Genomic DNA, 17120 nt, shown 5'->3' with positions numbered 1-17120 from the left:
GGCACACCCGTTATGAATTGAGCTCGGTCATGGTACATTTGTGAAGTATGATAATGGGAAGGTACATATTTAAGCCAGAAAAAGTGAGACCCAATAATCCCCTTAAGCCATTAGGCTTGTTATCAAGGGGATTTAGTATGTCATATCCAAATTAGAGGGTGTTCGGGTGTTCTCGCTTGGTTACTTTTCATCGATGGAGAGTGCCTCATCGGTTTTGGACAAGAGAGAGAGAGATCGACCGTATTAGAAACCGACCGTCAGATCAAAGCCTTCTTTCTATACTTAAGTTCAAGTGGAATCCGAATTGCAAGTACGAGGGTAAGACAAACAACAGTTTTGGGAGCATGATGTGGAATATGAGCAAGTGATTGACTTTGACAAACGGGCAATCCACTGTATGATTGAGAATTTCAGTTCAAGCTGTGATCATTCCAACCTTGGGGAAAGAAGAAGTGCGGGAATCAATGTAACTTTGGTTGGAAAACAAATCGCCTTGTTATGATTTTGAATAAATTTACAGGAGGTGGAGAATGCATTTTGATACATTGTGCCATATATTTCAGATGGCAAAGTCTAAATGGGTCATCAATCTTTAAGATGTTGAATCATTTGAAAGTGCGACTTAATTTTGTAGGCCTTTTCTCTTGCTCGGGATCGCTATCCAACACACGACACTCTTCCGCAACAATATTAAATAATTCAATAATAGAAAGCAATAATTCAGCTTGTCGTCAATTTGTAACCCTAGGAATTTTGCCGATTTTTTCTGCTGTCTCCACACGTTGGTATCCACAACACTGATTAAGAGTTTATCCAAATACCAAGATTTGTTGTGACGATTTTCGTTCTTATGAAAACAAAAGGAATAACTGTTATGAAGTACATTCAATTCAAGTTTCAGTGACAATTTTTACTACATACAGGTTTCAAGAAATCTTAGAGTAGATATTTCCTGTTTTGTCATTGACAAATACCATTTTAATGTCTTAGCAATAACTTGAAATATAGTTAGGCCATTTTTCGATCTTTTATGGTGTAAAACGTTAGTTTTAATTTGTAGGATCTGCTAACTACGTATTGATTGCAAAAACTAAGTATCTGTAGATAGATGTTCATGGAATTTCATGCCAATAATTAACTAAGAGTTAACAAAAGTTTTTCGTTTTATTTTATTGAGGAAGTAAAACAGATTTAGACATCTTGGTATTTGAGTTAACACTTAATCGGAAATTGTAACCGCCGTGTCCAGTCAACCTGACTAATACGATGTCAATTTATCATTATGTGAAGGTTATAATGGGTGTTATTGGGAATAGATAGAATCAATTTTGTTCTTGCAAGTTTTAATGTCAGTTTATTCCCTTCAAACCAATTAGTTGACATGGGCGCATACAGTAGTTAGCCTTTATGCAAAGGGAATACCTTGACTGATTTCCATCTCGACGGAATAAATCTTCTAATAAACGAGAACGTGATGTCTCGAGGAAAAGGACTCGCTATTTCTTGATTGATGCCCTTGAAAACCATAATAAGAAGCATCGGCAAACCTGACAACGCGTTTCTTCAGGGCTACAGGCAACAGTCTGCCGAAAATTCTTGCGTTTGCTTTGTGCTTCCGAAACACTGCAATCTCAAGTATGATTAAGAGTTAAGTTGGTTACTGTTTTACAACAGTATATGAATCTACTGAGCTACGCAGCATAGAGCCTACTCCTTCCTAGGCTGCTTGTTCATGTATGAGCAAGACCTAGAGACACTAGAGGTCCCTGGTGGCTGAAATGTGCGTCAGCTCAGTAATGATAACAACCGATTTCTCCCACGCCATCCAGACAAGGTTTATGGTCTTTATATCACAACTAGATGGTCAGAGAAACAACACTCACGTTTTTTTTTATATTTTTGCGATTTTTTTGGCTCCCTCGCGGCTGCCTGGTGTGTGCGATGGGGATCGGCTTTGAACACATTTAATAACGTGATTCTCAAAATCAAGTTCCGAATTCAGGGAGCCAGTGAGTTGATGGCTCGTTTGTCTGGTTTGGTTGAAACTGAGTAATGCCAGAGAATTCGATCAGCCGACACCCTCCTGCCCAACTACCAAAATGTGTTCAAAGCAAAGTCTCAAGTGGCTTGGTTGGAGTGACTTTTCTCTGACACGTCTAATCACAATAAGAAGCCCTCTCATCACAACCATGAGATGGCAGCTGGCAAGCGCATTGAAATGACAGCGTACAAGCTGCCACATTCTGAACTGGGGAATTTATCCACTCAGACTGAAAGTTGTTAACAAACATATTGTATGACCTTCAAGTTTCCAGGAATCTTTTAAGGGTTTGTGACAATGGGGCACAAAATACCCTTTTAGCATTAATTTCAAACGCATTATCATTGCAGGCTAACAATTTGTTTCAAGTTTTGACTTCAGCCAAGTAAACATTTGCACATTCATTTGGATGGCTCAGACAAATTAAAAGGGCAATCCAGCAAGCTAATTGATTAATTAGTAAAGAAAGTAAGTTCAAGTTCAATTAACTAAAGGATACCAAAGTATTTTCACTTAAAGTCTATAGGATTTAATTAAACTTCTAAGCCTAATTTTTGCATAATTGTTCAAATTATTTTGCATTTTTATACTTTGAGTAGCCAATATTGCTTTGCATTTTTTTGGGTGTGAAGTTTGCCCTGTCTATAGTATCATTGATGAAAAGAGAAGCTGAAAAAAAGGCAAATGCACTCCTAATATGAAGAAAACAGGATCAGAAAGTTCAACAAAATTATAAAAGAGAAAGAAGAGCCAGACGAGACCTGCATTTTTCCTCTTTTCCGTCAACTAGCAAAGAAACAGTGCTCCAACGTCGTAAAGGACTCTCACTAGCTTCACAAGGTATACAAATTTTGCTGTAGACAGCTAAAGTCATGAGTACCCAACCTTGTCTCTGAAAAACCTAAGCTTTTGCTTTCAAGAATAGTTCTTCTGATGACGGCGTTCTTCTAATTTAAGCGTATCACCTCAGGCCAATGTCAGTCTACAATTAGCTGGTTTACCCTACGTCCTCACAGCATATGGCGTATTGGATATGCTGTCAAGTCCGTTCCTGATGTTCGTTCTTTCGAGAGTCAATCTCACTTTGACGCTTCCTGGTCTCTGAAAATAGCACATGTGGTGGTTAGAGTATGTCCCAATAACAATGGTTGGTACAGGAAATTTAGATCATGGGCTTCATATTCTTGCACATTCCTTCGAGTTTTCCGGTATTCTTGAAAGTTTGCTCAAGCTAAGGATTATTGCACAATTGTCCACTTTTCGCATTTTCGTCAATTTCGTTTCATTTGAAGCCAATATTGGCCAATTGGCATAAACTTGGCTTAAGTTGTAGAACTTGGCCTCGACTCCAACTTTTTGTCAGCTAAGACTGGATAAAAATCTTTAGCTACATAATTTGGTAGCAGGTAGATTATGAAGAAAGAAGGAAGGATGGTGCCCTATTTATGATACGACTATTGAGAGTCTATTCTTACATTTTTTTTATCTCTTATACTCGCATGATCTTTGTGAGTGAAAAAACTTGGAACTTTTGGCTGCGAGAAAGAGTATGCTCATCCATATTCAATTCAAGAGTGATATATATTTCCACCTCAGTTACAAGTATAAGCAAACTTAAACGTGCCTGTCAGTGCCAATGAGGCAAATTTGACCCTTCAAATTCGTCCCAGGTCCTCATACTATACTCTAGTGTCCTTGGAAGCCGTTCATAGGCTTTCCCACTGTTCATGATAGTCTTCATTAACACGCAACCTCTCATTATGGCTTAAGTTATTTATTTGGCACTCAATGGCAGTAGAAAATATGTCGTCATATCAAGGGGTAGGGGCAAATATTCCATTTCAAAAAGTTATTGTGATTATTGTTTACAATTACGTAAAGACTAGTTTCCTCGTTCCTATTGCTCCCTGATGAGGGGATTTCGGTTAGATACCATCTTCCGATAATTTGAGCCATCGATCAATCGAGTATTCGAATGATGCCAGCCACCTGAAAAGTACAAGAAGGTTTTCGTCGCTTCATTGGAGGGCTATTTATTCTTTCCTTGACAAGTCATGATAAGGCCTAAAATGTTACTCACCTCTTCTTCTCGGTTTCCGTATCGGCCACAAAATAGAAGTATCGGTGTTGATGCTCAGGCGGTATAAGTTCAAAGGCGTGTCGACGGTTTCCTCCCAAGTTCCCACCAATGGATTGGACACGATAACCGTGGAGACAAAGAGCAGCTGAAGGATGAATGGGAAACTTTAATCAATCACTAAATGATGAAAACTTTATTTTTGCTCGATCCTACCCTTGGCCGAGCTGGAGTCGTCCTCAGCATATAAGAAGAGACACGCGTCCACGAGCACGCAGTATCTTTTCTTCCAAACTTTGGCTTTCTCGTCTAACTTCAGGAGGAAGCCTTGGCAATCAGCTTTGATCAGTCCACCCAGATCATTTAAGGCCAATGCCATGCGTTGGCGAGCCACATCCAGCCAAAAGTCCTCCTAAAAGTTCAAGGGAGCAATGAAAGAGTTTGGCTCAAGCATGAAAATCTGCTGCAGGCATGAGTAGAAAATTTGAGTGAGGACTCGTTCCTCATTCCAGAGCGATTCCGCTGCGCAAACCTTACCTGATCGGGATTCTGACCACACCGAACTGCCACATTGGTCCAACGATTGAAATCATCCTGATCATCCGCCGAAAGGCTCACCTCGTTATTCTTGGAAGATATTGTAAACGAGAATGGACGTCGAGGATCCGCCTCACATCCAGGAAGCACTTGGGAGCCTGATATCAGTATAGCACCAAGAGGGCGGACATCCTGCAAGTACGAAGCGAAAACCCTATTTTGGCAAATTCCTATCAAATTTCACGAGGCCTCTCTCCCCTCTCTCTCTCTCTCTCTCTCTCAAAACGGTTTCCCCAAAAAGGCAGCTTTTAGCAAATCATGTCTTATTTCTAAACTTGTTCCCGACATTCAGTCTCTAGTAGACCTAACCTAACCGTACATCGCACGTAGTCCGTAGTCTAAGAAAGTCAGCAAGAGCCTCGATCTCGAGAGCAGTGGCTTGTTTATCGTACCTTGTCGGTTTTGAAGAAGTAGAGGCACGCATCCGCCCTGAGCACGAACCATCGTCGACTCCACTTGCGTTCAATAGAAGTTGTTTGGTTGTTGGGATCCACAGCGTCCGTGTGAATGGTGGCAGAGGATCGGCTTAATTTGTACAAATACCCGGAATGAATAATTCGAAATGTGTCGTCCAGTCGCACTAAGGCCACGTCCAAGGACGAGCACGGTTCTTCTTCCTCATTCTCGGGCACATGGGGAATTCCTGTAGCTGAATTACCATCCTCGTCTACTCGCGCCACACCAAGGTCCAATGCGTCTCGACCTGACATGTAATGAATGAACAGGGGTGGAAATATAATGCATTTAGGTTTAACCTACAATATTGAGGCTAGTTTGGGGGCAAAATAACTTTTTCTGCGATTTGTAAAACCAAATGAACCTTAATGAAAGAGAGGATGATCGGCATTACAATGAAAAATTGGTAACGTTAACGGAAATTGGTCCATTCATGCTAGTTATTTCAGATTTCAGCAAGAACTTTTGCGTTGACGGTGGACTCATAGAAGTTCTTGTTTTCGCTTGGTTTACATATTTTGCAGTTGAGAGCGAATATTACTCTCTTACTCTTTTTCTTACTCTGATTTTACCGTTTGTTATCTCCACTTATTTTAAAACATATTGAGATGCATACTTTGTAAACAATACTTAGTGAATGTCCTCAGTATACCTAGTTTGTATTCTTTTGCAATCTTATGAAGATCAATGCCATATCAAAGAAACATTTTTGATCAAAGTTGGTACAAGTTGCTATGAAAGCTATTCAGAATTCCATTCCGAAACCTTTTACATCCAATGTTGTTTAGGTGAGCAAAAATCAATAACTATTTTTCCGACTCTTGGTAGTGAGTCGTTGAGGATTTACTCGTTCCCTAAGTAGGCACAAGTACATGTACACGCACATCCATAAGTGAACATAGATCCTTAGGGTTCATTTGGTCTTCAAACAAGATGGGCCAGATTCAACGCTGAGGCATGTTCGTGGCAAATGAAAAAGGTGCTCAGACTGGGCGTGTAATGTGTGGTACGAGTACTGATGTAATCCCAAAGGAGATTAGGATTGTTTTGGACCAAACTTCCATTTCGCGTTCCAACTCGTCAGATGTTGACAGATTTGGATGAAAAGGCTTTATGAACCAAACTAAGAGCACATGAAAATAAGAACGAATCTCAAAATGGGCTCAATCTTTCTTTTTTTTGTAACATGATAAAAACAGGTCTTGAGGACGCAAAAAAGTGTTTTACCTGCTTGAGCGGTCTTGACAACTTCCGTGTGCGGCAGATCGAGAACATTTACGCCATTAATGGTGAGGATGATGTCACCCACTTCAAGGCCACTCGTTTCGGCTGGTGTGTTGGGCTCGATGGCAGACACCACCACAGGTCTGGAACCGTGGATCCGGAATCCAAACTCTCCTCGGATTCGCTCCACTTTCACAACTTTATTGCATTCTGAAATAGGACCAAACAGTTTTGGGTGAGGTTGCATTTTTTCCTGTGCATCTATTTGGCTTCCGCACCATCAAAAGAGCTCTCAAGATCGTTTTCTTCAAGATGTGGGAAAATGCGATAAGATCAAGCGAGTCATCTCGCCTCAAGGATCTTAGGGCATACATACCCTCGTTCCCTCTCGGCTAACTGATGAAATACTTGAGTGAGGGCCTCGTAAAGACAACGACCACATTGTGGACTGAAGTTCCTCTCATTGCTTTGGACATTATTCTAATCACCTTGGCTCGAAGCCTCGAAGATCTCCAATGAGCATGACTAGCCAGCCAGCTTCTTTGGTATCTCCACTCACTCACTCACTCTCTCCCATTCACCTTCAATTCTAGTGAAAAAGTTCTGCTCTATTTGCAATGCTGCCAAATGCAATTTGCAGGGAATGAGGCCCATTTCCGAGACCAAAGCAAGATTATGAGAAATGGTGCCACTTCCTTTCTTTTCCCTTTTTATCATTTCTCAGCCAGTTCTGTCCCTCCGTCCGTCTGCAAACACACACACACACACAACTACACCCATACACACAGTTGGCATGAATTTGCGTTTCGGGACATTTTCATATGTAGCTAAAAAAAAGTACATACTTTGCTGTAAAACATACCTAGGTTTTTTAACCTTTGTTTTTCAATCTTTATACTTTTCTTTTGCCTTTTGGGACATAGTGTAAAGTTGAAACAAGTTTGTTTAGCGTTTGTTGATTATACCACTTTGAAGCCACCAAGTTTGCTTAACGATTTGGACCACTCCAAACCAATCTTGAGCAATAAACATTAGGCAAATATTTTTCAAATTTTAAGATAATTTGTCCAAACTTCCAGACTAAAGGAGAGAACAAACAAAATATGTTTTATCTTAAGCACTTGAAACTGCATTTTAAAGTATAATATGCAATTTTTTGAACTCCAATTTGATATGTCTCCAAAAACAAACTTGTTTCTTATTTTCTCCTAACTTCAAAAGATCGCGGTTATAATTTCATTTTGGCCACTTGCCTTTCAATTCGACCGTGTATAGTCTAGTAGTCTAGTACACCGTCTTCTCCAGTACCTGCTACTACTGAACTAACGCCTTTTTGGCATGGAAGACAAGACCCAAAGAAGAGTGGGGAAAATTTGTCTCAAGTTTTCCTGGCTTCTAGCGCTGCTTGCCAAGACTAGCGCCCAAGTTAACCTAAACGGAATTGTGCTAGATCTAACAATAAAGATTTTATGTCTAGCCCTTGATTTGCTCAAGAGTCACATGATCTCTAGATCACAGCTTCTAGGAACCTTTAGAGGACGATGCTGTGTCTCGGCGAACGAAAAGTAATGCCCAATAAAGCTCACGCATTACATTTTCTCGATGAATGAATACAGTAATTTTTGAATGGTTTTTGGAAGGTCTTGTTCCTAAGTAAGTGTTGCAATGGTCGTTGGTTGATCCACTCAAAAGCCTGTGTTTAGCAATTGGAGCAGAGCTTCTGTGGAGCATAAGAAAACGATTGGACGTGAATTGGCAAAAAAGCGATCAAAAACTGCAATAACTGGAACTGTTCATTTTATGCCACCAAGTACTTTCTGCCTGCACAAAACCAACGTGGATGATTGAGTCACGCTTTGAAGTCGGTATCGTTGTCAAAAGTTATGCCATTTCTCATTCAAGTTGAGTCCCGTGATTGCAACAATTGGACCCCTATCAATCTTGATTAAAACTCTGGCTATAAACCCTGCAAGTTTCGATTTGCCCCATTTTGCTAGATATACTTACGCGTACAATACAGTCAGTATCTACCAGTGGTTTCTTTAAGCCCTCCCAAACTTGGCCTCGAAGTGTACCATGTCATGGTTGAGATGCTTCCAGCCTTTCGTCTAACATCTTACAATGACGAATGTGGCCAATCTTTCATGCTTTTGGAAGATCCTTTGAAAAGGCAAACTTTTATAGTCAAACCACGGCCGGAACTTTGTCTGTGTCCTTGAATTGCAAACCTTAAAAATGTTTGCACATCTCGGAAAGAACTTCGAATGAAAGAGTTTGTTTTAGAACCAAAGGACAAATTGATCCCCTCAAGGTCCAAACCCTAACAAAACCCAAGCTAAACGAAGGTCAACGGATTTTCGTCAAAACAAATAATAATTTGTGTTATTGTTTGGCCGACCACGAGGAATGAAAGAAGAGACCAAATATAGTTGAAGTGCGTATCTTCAGTTCAGCGAAGGCCTTATTTTTGAATAAATCTGCCTCGTTATTTTTTGTGGCTCCCCCCTAAATGCACCCAAACTCGTTCCCTCCACAAAGGGAGACTCTGAACCATGACGACCTTGAGTCTGACCTCGACTTACCAAATGTTCGTTCCAAGATTTTACTGTACATAATGGCACTTGATTTTCTATGGACCATCCGGTGAGTGATGGCCTGATGTCGTTTCCGAAATTCCCGCTCACTTTGAGTGGATTCGATGGACGCAGACCGCCTCAATGGATAAGATGGATCCTTTTCTGCAAATTAGACAAGCACATCGTCAAACGGAAGTACGAACTTAGTACTCTAGTGGAGACCAAAGAGGGTTAGCGAGAAAGCTTGAACATGTGTTCCACTACGACGTAGATGGCTTAATTTCTCTTTGTAGATTGACCAACTTTCCCAGAAACTTGTAAGATCTCCTCATTCATCTTCATTCATCCTTGCATGGCCATATTGGTTTCTAGTGACCCGTGACTGAAATTTCAATTCTTTCAGCAGCCAATCGGACTTACATTTTGAGCTTTTAGGCGGCAAGAAACATCCTAAAGGCTTTTTTGTGATGCTGGCAACGAGGAGGAGCAATGAAATACTCGAAGGTGTTCAATGGAAAGTCCATTCATCTCGCGTTCAAGCCGACTTGATCATTGATGACACGTAACTAGTTTTTTTTTTATCAGCCGTAACTTATCTTAATATTCGCACTGTCCTTTGATATTGACAAAGAGCAAAAAAATTCTACGAACAAAGTGTATCTTCATTCAAGAAGCTTTATTTCCAAAATGCTGACTTCAAACAAACTAAGGCAAATTGACCAAACCCACTTACCTAAAGCAGAATCCACTTGGTTCATTTTTCCAATATAGGCCCAAACTGTCTTTTTGTAGCCTCCAATATAGAGACCTGAAAGAAATACGAAGCGCAGTGAGAAACGTTTGTTAATAGGAGACTGAAAAAGAGCATATACCCCTAGAAATACTCATTTATTGGCACTAGACCCCAAATTTGGCATTTTCCCTGAATATTGAAGCTGTAAGGCAACCATGGAACTTAAACCCGATAATAGGGTATGTTTTGGAGTCAAAATGACAAAAATGAATCACAGGTAATGCCCTTTTTCCGATATTCCGCCAAAGATCAATAAGTTAATGCAAAGTCTTAGAATTGCAAAAGGAACGTTATACCTCGAACGGAACTTGTATCAACGACACTGATTTAGATTTCACCGTGAATCAATATGTTCCTCTGATTTAAGAAACGATGAATATAGACTCCTATTTCGTATTTGGTTATTGAGGTGGACGGTATCAACTTGGACACGAACTGGTGGCCTAAATAAATGTTCTCCGTGTTGATTCATGTCACGTTCTTTTACCTCTGAACCGCCATACGAGCCTGCTCACCGAAAGTATTGCAGACTTTACGAAAAAGCCATCGTTGTTGTTACAGGCGCTTTTCGAATGCGTCTGATATTTTTAATTCCTTTACGAGAGCCACAAGCATACACCGTACAAAATAGTTTTCAATTATGATTGATAACTATTGTAATAGAAAAATCAGTTTAATGATATGTGACGACAAACGATTGACCTCCCACACCATTGATCCGAATCGCAACGACAACCTCTAGGCCGTTTTTTCAAAGTTAAAGACAGCCAATGTAACGAATCAGGACGCCTCAGTCAAACACCATAGCTTAATTATGAAGAAGATATGGCCAGCTATCAAGCGCAATAACTATGTATTTGCTCTTAATGGCTTTGATATTTCTCTTCATCTAGATACAAAAAAATGAGGAACTTAATGAATACAAAATATCATGAGAAAATGCCATTTCCTAATAGAAGTGCTGTACACGGCCACAGACAGTGTATGTACGTAATGTACCAAACATGGTAAATCTTACCGATTAATTCGTCTTCGTCAACTCCCGAGAGTGGCGGGGACGTCCCATCCCTGGCCAATTTTGATAGCAAGCGCTCTTTGGAACTCGACCGACTCCTGCTTCTGGCCTTTTTCCGCGTATTAAGAGTGGACGTCGCCGTCAATGGAGTAATGGTTCCACTCGTCGTGCCACAACCGGTCATGGAAGACGTGGTAGAACCTTTACGAGACTTGCTCTCCATCGTTGCACTTATTGGGGTTTGATTGGATGTAATCTCTGGAATTGCGGAAGCGGCTGAGTCCTTTTCAATTGAAGAAGAGCTCCCCGCAAGTTTCACCATGGCCGGGTACTCTTTGGAAGGAAGTTGCGATTGCGCCAATGAACACTCCGGCAAGGACGCCACTAAAACTTCATCATTGTCATGGGACCCAATGAGCTGTGCGATTAGCGGAGATGCTGCTGAAGTGACCGGTAAAGGCTTCTTATCTGGGGAGTCTCCGAATCCGGCTGGGGGCTTAACCAAAGCCACCACATTCGGGGGCGAGTCTTGATCTTTAGCGTCCTTTTTCTCCGAAGAAACACGCGGTTGCTCATCTTCCTCCCGTGTTTTCAAGGTTTCCTTTTCCAAAGTTTCTTCGGCAGATTTGGCTTGTTGATCGAAGGAAACTTTTGGCTTCACGTCCTGTTGTACCTCGGGGAGCTGGGATTGTTCCACATCTGCAATAGACCCCTCCGATGTTGGTTTTCCGTTAACAATGGCGGAATCGTGCTGAGTCTGATCCATCTCTACCGAGGAATGTGCCAGTGAGCTCCGCAGGGAGTCATCTCCGCCTCCAGGAGGCGTTGTGGCCCCTGACTTGAACACAGCTTCGGAGTCGATGTGAAAGCTTGTGCCCTCAGCCTCGTCTTCATAAGCCTCGTCCTCCTCATCCTCCGAAAGATTGATAATGCCAACAATAATCTTATTTTCATCACTCTCGGTTTCAGCGGCGGGGGTATTAATCGGAGTGCGCTTGACCACCCAATCTTGAGCCTTAAATCCATCATGCATGGCGGGACTACGAGCTAATCCACCGGGTGATGAGAGCACTTCTGAACCCATAATTTTTCTCGTGATTGGAGTCTTGACTGAGCCCGGTCGAGAGCCATTGATCTTAGGCTTGGGAGGCACCGGAGGGGGTGGGTGGTCCTGCGGGGACTGGGCCTTAATCTGCTCCTCGAAGGCGCGACGCTTTTTCGACACGTCCCCAGTCCCCATGGGAACCCTTTGCCAGATCATGTTGTTCTCTGTTGTTTCCATTTTTCCCTCTGTCATTGAAAGAGACACTGGGGACATCGTTAATTGGGATGGCGATGAGACACCTTGACTACCATGGCCGGTGACCGTGATGTCTTGCACAACACGAGAATGAGGAGTTGAAGAAACCAAATCAAGTTTAAGCTCCTCTCGTCGAGGCTTGGATTTTTCTTCTAACGGGGCCTCACTTCTGTCTTCACTCAAACCGGGTTCGTTGTTTTTGTGCGGACTTTTGGAGGTCGAGGCTTCATTATTGCTCTCCGTGGTGACACTATAACTGCCAGAGCTACTGCTTCCCACAGAAATGGCATCATGAGCCGGGGATTTGATTTGACCCATTTCTTGCACAATTTGTTGTCTCTCCCTTTCATTGACGACACTTTTGTGACTATTCTCGGCAGATATTGAACCCACTCGTTGGGATGAGCTCACATTAGACCTGTGGGGGGTTGACGAGGCGAGACTGTCGGGTAGATGCTTTTGACTAGGGGTGTCGACACTACTCTGGGTGCTGCTTGATATGGTAATTGGTTCTTGGTTAGATGTCACCGGTTCCTGACCTTTTTCAGCCACAGGCTGCTCAGAAACCTGAGAATGAGTGTGAACACTGGAGGTAGTAGACGCCTCATCTGCTGAGCTTTTCAATTTTTCGGGTACTTTATCATTATTTATCGGCGATGATGCAGACAAGGACTGAACAGACCCGGAATTGGTATTGCTGTCCTCGCTGCGGTCCTCGAGAGGCACCATCTTGTCCCTAGTGATGTCATGGTCTTGGTTAAGAGGATCCAACGGCTGAGACGTCAGGCTCATTACTTGGCCTTCCTCATATCTAACTGACGAGGCGCTACGATTCGTATCATCAACAACATGGTCTACCATAGAACCACCAGTCTTGCCTTGAGACCGAACTATATCTGGGATGGAGCTATTTGACCCCAAGGGAGAAAGCCTCTGACCGAGATCGTCCTCGTCCTCATTTAAGCCCATTTCTAGAGTCTCCAATTCCTCTTGAGGGGAACTGGAAGTTTTCATTTCACCTTCGGATCTCGGGTTCGTTTGCGGGTCTGAAGTCTTTAGTTTTGAAGGGCTCTTTTCGCTCAGATCTCGAGAGTCTCTTCTCGATTCCGATGGCTTTTCAGCCCATCCTCTTCTTCCTTCTTCCTTTTCTACATTGTCCTCTCTCATTTCATCGCGTTCAGATTTGAAGACATTTTGCATTTGGGCTTGTGTTTCAGGTTCTGTTCCACGAGGTCCCCTCTTTTCCAGCTTTTCTATCTTTTCTGGAGATGCAACCTTGGTCTCTTCAGGTACCCGAGACATGGAGCAGACCGGGGCTAATTCTGGCATATCTTTATCACTTGGCAAGTCGTCATCCTCAGACGTGGTAGGCATGGAGACGGGCACGATCATGTGTTTGGGCTTTTTCCGGAGGTCTGTCCCAACTCCCCCATCCAGGCTTCCGCCTTCTGAGCTGGATTTTTGCAATTTTCGGTGATGATGATGGTGATGGTGGTGATGGTGTTTCCGTGGGTTGTGCGACCCATCTGAGTTACATGACCCCGTGGATGTGAGATGGGAGGTCCGTCTGTTCTGGGGTGCACTTGGTGGATTGGCCCCCGTAGGCACATTGACCACACCAACGGCGGATTGTTCCGTCTCAGGACTGGTGGATGTTCCAGCCGAGCATTTCTCCTTCTTATCATCTAAATGATAGACCTGCAGCTTATATCCGGGTAGCTGTTGAGCAATTTGAGGAGGTATTTGTTTATGAGGGGACCCATACTGGATAGACGATTGTCTAAGGGGTGGCTTGGGGGCCATCTCTGACCCGTGTCGAAGATGCTGAGATTGCGATTGCGACTGAGACGGTGGCTGGGGTTGTCCGGGTGCTTGAGAAGTTGGTCTAAAGGTCGAATGAGGAGGGGAAGTGGAAGTGGAGGAATTGTTCGTCTTGATTGGCAGTGAAGGCTGTTTAGAAACAGGTGAGCCTGTCCCATTAGCGAGTCCTCCATTCGTTTGAACAGCTTCAGATACCATGGCAACCTGAAATGTTCACATGGGTGTAAACTTCAGTCTATCGTATGGCCTTAAAGGAACAAATTATCATTCAAATTGGTCCTAGGTTAAGCTGCCGGTTGGTTAGGATGTTTCTGCAACCAGGCTCTACTGCTCACCACTAGAATTCCAAACCATTAGCTTAAATGAGGGGGGCAATTTTTCTCCTGCACCTGTTACCGAATCCCCCTAACAAAAGCAAGCAATCGATTCTTCGCACGTAGGTCGAGAACACGAGAGAATCCATGTCAAGAAAAGGTTCCTTAACTGGGCTTTAGATAAGGATCCAAAAATCCCCTTCACTAGCCCTTCTCGAGCTTTTGCCAGCGCATCCAAACCAATGAAGTTTTTCTTACCCGTTGCATATGATGAGAATATTGGGACGGGACATTGGGCATCGAGGTCCCTCCATTTTTGGCTCGATTATTCACATCCGTCTGTGTAGCTTGGGTCCTCATGCTGTTCCTTTTGAGTCGTTCTGAAATCGGTTAGAGCATCACACCGAATCTACTATTAATGACTGCAAATAAGAACATCGCTCCCTCAAAGCCACCGAAAGGGGGCACACCCATTTCAGAGGGGACTTGCTTGAAAATGAAGTTTGGCATATTTTGCGCGTTTGCTCTCCCGTTTTCACTTTCAAAGGCAACTGTATGACAGTGGTGCTTTGGCAAGGCTAGAAGAGAGAAGGCCAGTAATATCTTTTCCAGCAACTACGTACTTGCTTCTAGCTTCTTCCGAGTGCAAGGGAATTCTTCTCCTTGAACTTGCTAAAAGGTCTTCAAGCACTTCTGGCCGTCTGACTGGATGTGAAATTGCTAAAAATCAAATAGGAGAACCGTAAAAACGGGAGAGGCCCAATTCACGGATCCAAACGAGAAGTTGAAATTGGAATTGAAAAGATATTGGAAAGAGATATGAAGAAAACCAACTCTTACCTAACATGATTTGTCTGGCCAATTCTGGCGGAAGAATCTCCGAAATGTAGGCAAAGTCTAAGCTATCGCGAAAACCTTGGGATCCGCCCATGGCAGTGGAATCGATTAATCTTTCAGATGAATGGGCAGGCAGAAGTACACCCCCAGGCGGAACCCCTAGTCCCCCTCCTCCACCAACCCCACAGCCCGAAGCATTAGCCACTGCAGCTGCGGCTGCGGCTCGTTGAAAACTCGTCTCATCCATGGTGGCCAAAGTTTGGGACCTCATCAACGAGGAAGCGTCAAAACTGACATGTTTCTGCTTTCGCTCGTCGATTGAAAGTTCAGGGGTATTGGCACCGCCCATCTATTTGAGAGGAAAAAATGATACCAATGGTTCCAATTGAGACAGTCTGGGTGGAGGGTACGGAAGAACAATGAAACTAGTCCAGAAAGAAATGACAGGGCAAACAAGTTTTCCAAGTCACGCCGAATAGGCGTGACTTGAACACTGCAGGTCTCTTTTTCTCATTAAAAAAGTTCCTTCGCGGCTGTCCACAGCCTCAAGGGTGAATCTTCAATTTTTCACGAGTCGCCTCACAACTCATCAGGGCAAGAAGAGGGGGCTCAAGGGAGCAGCCGAAATCAGAAAAATACACACACTCACAGGCACACTCACAGGCACACGGACGCACGCATGCACGCTTGCACGAATCTGAGATGTTGAGATGAAAAATTAATGAAAACTTGTCTTCCACGTAAAAGGAACCTCTCCTGACGAAATGGACCGGTAATCAGCTGCCATTAGTAGCCAAATAGCTTCCTGTGATCCCGGAACTCACCTGGCGACGATGCATGAGAAGGTCGGGCGTGTTGGGTTGAGTCATGCCTTCCGAATCCAGAGAGGCGCCTTCCAACAGTTTCGACTGTTGGGGTCCCCCACTCATGGGACCGGAGGAGTACACTCCCATTGGGAAATAGGCGGCTGACGGGGGCAGAGTGTAGCCTCCGCCCACCCCTCCACCCCCACCATGGTGAGCCATATACGACGAGTGATGATGCGACGGGAGCATCGAGTTCGGCGGCAAGGTGTGAGGACCTGATGGACCGTGGACGGATGAAGTCTGCGGGTACGGTGAGGCTCTCATGGATGGATGAGGACCGTAGTACTAGAATGAAACAACATGGAAAAGGCTCATGAACATGTGTCGACCCTGTTCTCGTCTAAATATCAGCATCTATGATTCTAAGGATGTCATCCTCTCGTTTTTACCATATTGACATATTTGAGTTCAAAGAAAAGAATCGTAGAGTGAGGCACCTGCAATGTGTGGACAAAATTGATCAATCAAGGCGTGCGAGGCCATTTGGACTGCATTTTATACATCTCTTGGCCTCATTTCGTGTTCCCTCCCCTAGCTCTACAACATTTTTTCGCTCAAGCATATTAATGAGCCTAACACCCAGCCAGAACATGTGGCAAATATTTTTGGCTCCATTATGAGTAACATGCAAGAGACTGAACACTTGATTCAGAAAAACGACTCATAACAATGGTGATAATAACATGGTTTGGAGACGAGTGAACGGCGATGAAGGGGCTTTTTCAAAGTCACTCCACACATATGCCTAGCAACCGCCCATTTGACACTTCCAGATTTTCAAATGTGCCAAATAAAACCAGTGACTGCATTGCTCGACTTTGAGAGCCGATACGCGAGGGCCCTTTTCATCATGTCTGAATCTGGAGAGGCGCTAATAAGATCTCCCACATTGAGTGAACTTTTGGAAAGAAAGTTCTTTTTCACGCTTAATGCCCGCCTTCTAAAGCATGGCTAAGTGGAAATACGGTGCAGATCTGACCTCAAACTGTCAATGGCCAAACGAGACAAGGAGAAAGAGAGAACGAGAAAAATACTAGTAATCCCTACACGAAAGATGGAGGACACTCAAGACGAGGAGAAGATTCTGAGAAAGGACTTTCCGTCCACTCGAAAAGAAAAGAAACTGAGGCCTGCATTTTTTTTAAAAGCTGCAAGGTCAAGTTGATGCGACAAAAACACAAAAAAGTCCACTGAATCTCTAGT

At 43.3% G+C, this 17120-nt stretch overlaps 1 protein-coding gene across 1 annotated transcript in view; it reads right to left on the bottom strand.

Moving 5' to 3' along the window:
* Window positions 1–3799: 3799 nt before the first annotated feature.
* The window catches only part of LOC131884363 (microtubule-associated protein futsch-like), a 47980-nt gene continuing 34659 nt past the window's right edge, over window positions 3800–17120 (bottom strand). Inside the window, exons 6-17 of the mRNA XM_059232111.1 lie at window positions 15876–16202; window positions 15055–15400; window positions 14473–14594; window positions 10783–14104; window positions 9705–9779; window positions 8978–9133; window positions 6399–6605; window positions 5108–5418; window positions 4656–4847; window positions 4335–4530; window positions 4122–4266; window positions 3800–4030 (exon numbers count right to left, since the gene is read on the bottom strand). Of these exons, the coding sequence (XP_059088094.1) occupies window positions 3967–4030; window positions 4122–4266; window positions 4335–4530; window positions 4656–4847; window positions 5108–5418; window positions 6399–6605; window positions 8978–9133; window positions 9705–9779; window positions 10783–14104; window positions 14473–14594; window positions 15055–15400; window positions 15876–16202 (5463 nt within the window). The 3' untranslated portion in view covers window positions 3800–3966. The remainder of the gene's footprint in view (window positions 4031–4121; window positions 4267–4334; window positions 4531–4655; window positions 4848–5107; window positions 5419–6398; window positions 6606–8977; window positions 9134–9704; window positions 9780–10782; window positions 14105–14472; window positions 14595–15054; window positions 15401–15875; window positions 16203–17120) is intronic.

The sequence above is a fragment of the Tigriopus californicus genome, chromosome 7, assembly GCF_007210705.1.
Source record: "Tigriopus californicus strain San Diego chromosome 7, Tcal_SD_v2.1, whole genome shotgun sequence".
Lineage (NCBI taxonomy): Eukaryota > Metazoa > Arthropoda > Copepoda > Harpacticoida > Harpacticidae > Tigriopus > Tigriopus californicus.
This window is presented reverse-complemented; position numbering and strand designations above follow the sequence as displayed.